This window comes from Arachis hypogaea, chromosome 20 (assembly GCF_003086295.3).
Source record: "Arachis hypogaea cultivar Tifrunner chromosome 20, arahy.Tifrunner.gnm2.J5K5, whole genome shotgun sequence".
Classification (NCBI taxonomy): Eukaryota; Viridiplantae; Streptophyta; class Magnoliopsida; order Fabales; family Fabaceae; genus Arachis; species Arachis hypogaea.
This window is the reverse complement of record NC_092055.1, coordinates 141,266,643-141,269,513: the sequence shown is the minus strand read 5'-3', so window position 1 is coordinate 141,269,513 and position 2,871 is coordinate 141,266,643. Positions and strand designations below refer to the sequence as shown.

The following is a 2,871-nucleotide window of genomic DNA, read 5'->3' as shown; positions in this document are numbered from 1 at the left end:
TCATGTAAATGTGGTAGGATCACTCAACTTGTCATTATTTTCTAAGATTAGCAACATATGTACGTGTGGTAATCCTCTTTTCTCAAATTCAGTGATATAAATATAACTTTTCACCTTTCCCAATACACCCTTGGTAATAACATCCTCCTTTAATTGTTCGAATTTGGCTCTGAAAATCTTAGTTGTTAGATCCGAACGATCCTGTGGAGTTTGAGTAGGGCTGAGCTCCGAAGCTATTTCTGACCATGATGGATTGCATGTCATAGTGAGAAAAATATCCGATTTGCCTTCTTTAAGAACAATAATCATTCCATCATCGTACCGTTGGGTCATGTCTCGACGACTGCCCACGAACAACGATGGTAATATCGTTCTTCTACCAACATTTTCTGAAACCAATTATAGAGAAAAGTATTATTAGTTTGAAATTTTAACTTCGAAAACACGTAATAATCAATCGTGTAGCTATTAAATTGAAAAATATTTACCAACATTAGTCTCTCCTGTGTACAAAGCATCTTGTAAGCCTTGATATAGTTTAGCTCGAAGTTTCTGTTGTCTTTATCGAACCCATCTTAACTTACCTGTTTCTATTTTCACATAGTTGTCAACAACATATTGTTGAAGAAGTCGCCCCACTTGCAAAACTGTTGAGTGATTATCGGGACGGATCTACGAATTTTGAGGATATTAGAAAATAGTTAGAAATTGTGAAATAATGTAATGGTTCAAACTATCATCTAAGGAAGTCAATAAATTATGTAGCAAATATGAGTTTGTACCTGGAGCATATAGTTATAATATGTCCGGCATGATACTTTGTTCCCACTTTGAGTTCGAGTATTCATATCCCATCCATGCGTTCCAAATGGAAAAAGAAGAGGATATTGTAGTGGATCATAATAGCCAACAAATTCTTGAATCCTTCTGAAATTACCAGCATGAGTTTGAATCTTGATATCTCGTCCACGCACCATTATTTCAATGTCATCACTGGCTATTATGGTTGTTACTTGTGAAGCAGTTGGGAGACTGTATTGTCTATTGTGGTTGATTAGCAGGTCACTCTCTAATCACCAAGCTACACTCTTGTACATCTAGTCGTTGTGCAAGCTGGCGAAATATATGGATAAAAGGATTATATCGGTGCAACAATTGTTATAGCTTCAAAACCAAACTTTCATGCAGTTGTGTATTCCAGCATCCTATTTTGTAACTCGTGCTCAGTATCATACATATACAGTTGCAAGAAGCGTAGCCGCGTCCCTTGATCCGGATGAAATCCTCCTATACTGTGGTACATTGATCCTTGAGCACAAAATATATATATACCATGATTTGCTATAGGTAGGTAGTGTTTGGTTGATGTCCATGTCTTATTATGACATGGACACGGTGACACATGTCTGCTGTTTGGTTTGGTGAGACACAAATCTTCGAAGGACATGGGAGGACACGGAGACACTAAATTTGTGTACCTCCAATTTGGTGAGACACTGATTTTTTACTCTTTTACCCTTATTAAATTTTTAAAATTTGTCCTCTTATCTCCCCAAACCTTTCTATTTTTTCTTCTTCTTTTAGATTCTACAACCAAATTTATCCTTCTATTTTCTTCAAAAAAAAATTGTATATTTAATTTTTTTATTTATTTAAATTTTGATTAATCTTTGATAAATTCTGAACTTTAGTTTTTTATTTTTTTTCAAGAAAAATTATATATTTAATATTTGAATGATAATTTAAGATGATATTAGAAGAAATAAAAAATATTAGAAGAAATAAAAATTTAATGGTGATGATATATAGTATTTGGGGTAATGGGTATACAGTGATGGTGATAAAACTTGTGGTTGAATAAAGGGTAATTCAGTCTTTTTTAAATATGTGTGTCTTGTTCCTTATTTTTGCCAAATACAATACATAGACACAAATATTTTATGTCCATATCTTTAATGCCTGTGTCTTTATGTCTATGTCTCATCATATACATCAATCAAACGGAGCCTAATCGTTCGTCTATGTGTACACCGCACGAAGTGAAAGAAAAAACATGATTGTAACCACGAATGTGTTTCCTAAAATGGTTCCTTCTGCAGAAGGGTCTAAGAAAATTTTAAATAATTCTTGAGGAGCATTTACACCTGGTAAAGAGACTTTCCCCCATTACAACACATGTCAAATGTTTCATGGTGAAATAGACGTGCATTACAGTGGGTACATATCCTTGGAGTAGGTAGTGTAGTTTGAAGCACTGTTGTATTCTCTTGAGAATTCCGAGCATAATTGTAAGATGTTCGAACATGGTGTCTAATTTCTACACTCGCATAGGTAAATAAAATATTATGTTATAGTACCTTTTTTTCAACATGTGTCAATGATTGTATGGTTAGATACTCGAAAAAAATTCGTTAATTATTTCATATATTTTAGATAATAGAATCAAGAGTGAACAAAGAATATATATACAACTTTCCAATTGAGGATTATTTTTTGGAAAATAAACATATTTTTTAAAGATGTAGTGTCTTTTTATAGATTTTTTCGTTGTCTAAAAATCATATAAGATTATCAAAGTTTAAAATTCTAGATAATATATGAGGTAAAATATTTAATAGAGCATATTTTTATTCTGCATTATACTAAAATATACAAAGAGTATTTTTAAAATGATATGATTCTATTGTATTTTTTTTTTATTCAATTTGTTGAAAGTTTTAAATGTCGCCTATTAATTTGTAATAATTTTAATTTAATTTTTTAAATTTATTATGATAAAATAATAATATGATAAAGATTTTGTCTATTAAAATTGCATAAATATTTATAAAAATTTCTTTGTTTATTGTACTTTATTTTGTTATTTTTTGT

At 31.1% G+C, this 2,871-nt stretch overlaps 1 protein-coding gene across 1 annotated transcript; it reads right to left on the bottom strand.

Moving 5' to 3' along the window:
* Positions 1-977, bottom strand: LOC140183280 (uncharacterized). Its single transcript, XM_072231316.1, has 3 exons — positions 783-977; positions 585-672; positions 1-389 (listed from the first exon to the last, which is right to left on the bottom strand). The coding sequence occupies exons 1-3, from the start codon at positions 975-977 to the stop codon at positions 1-3; spliced, it is 672 nt and encodes a 223-aa protein (XP_072087417.1).
* Positions 978-2,871: the final 1,894 nt, after the last annotated feature.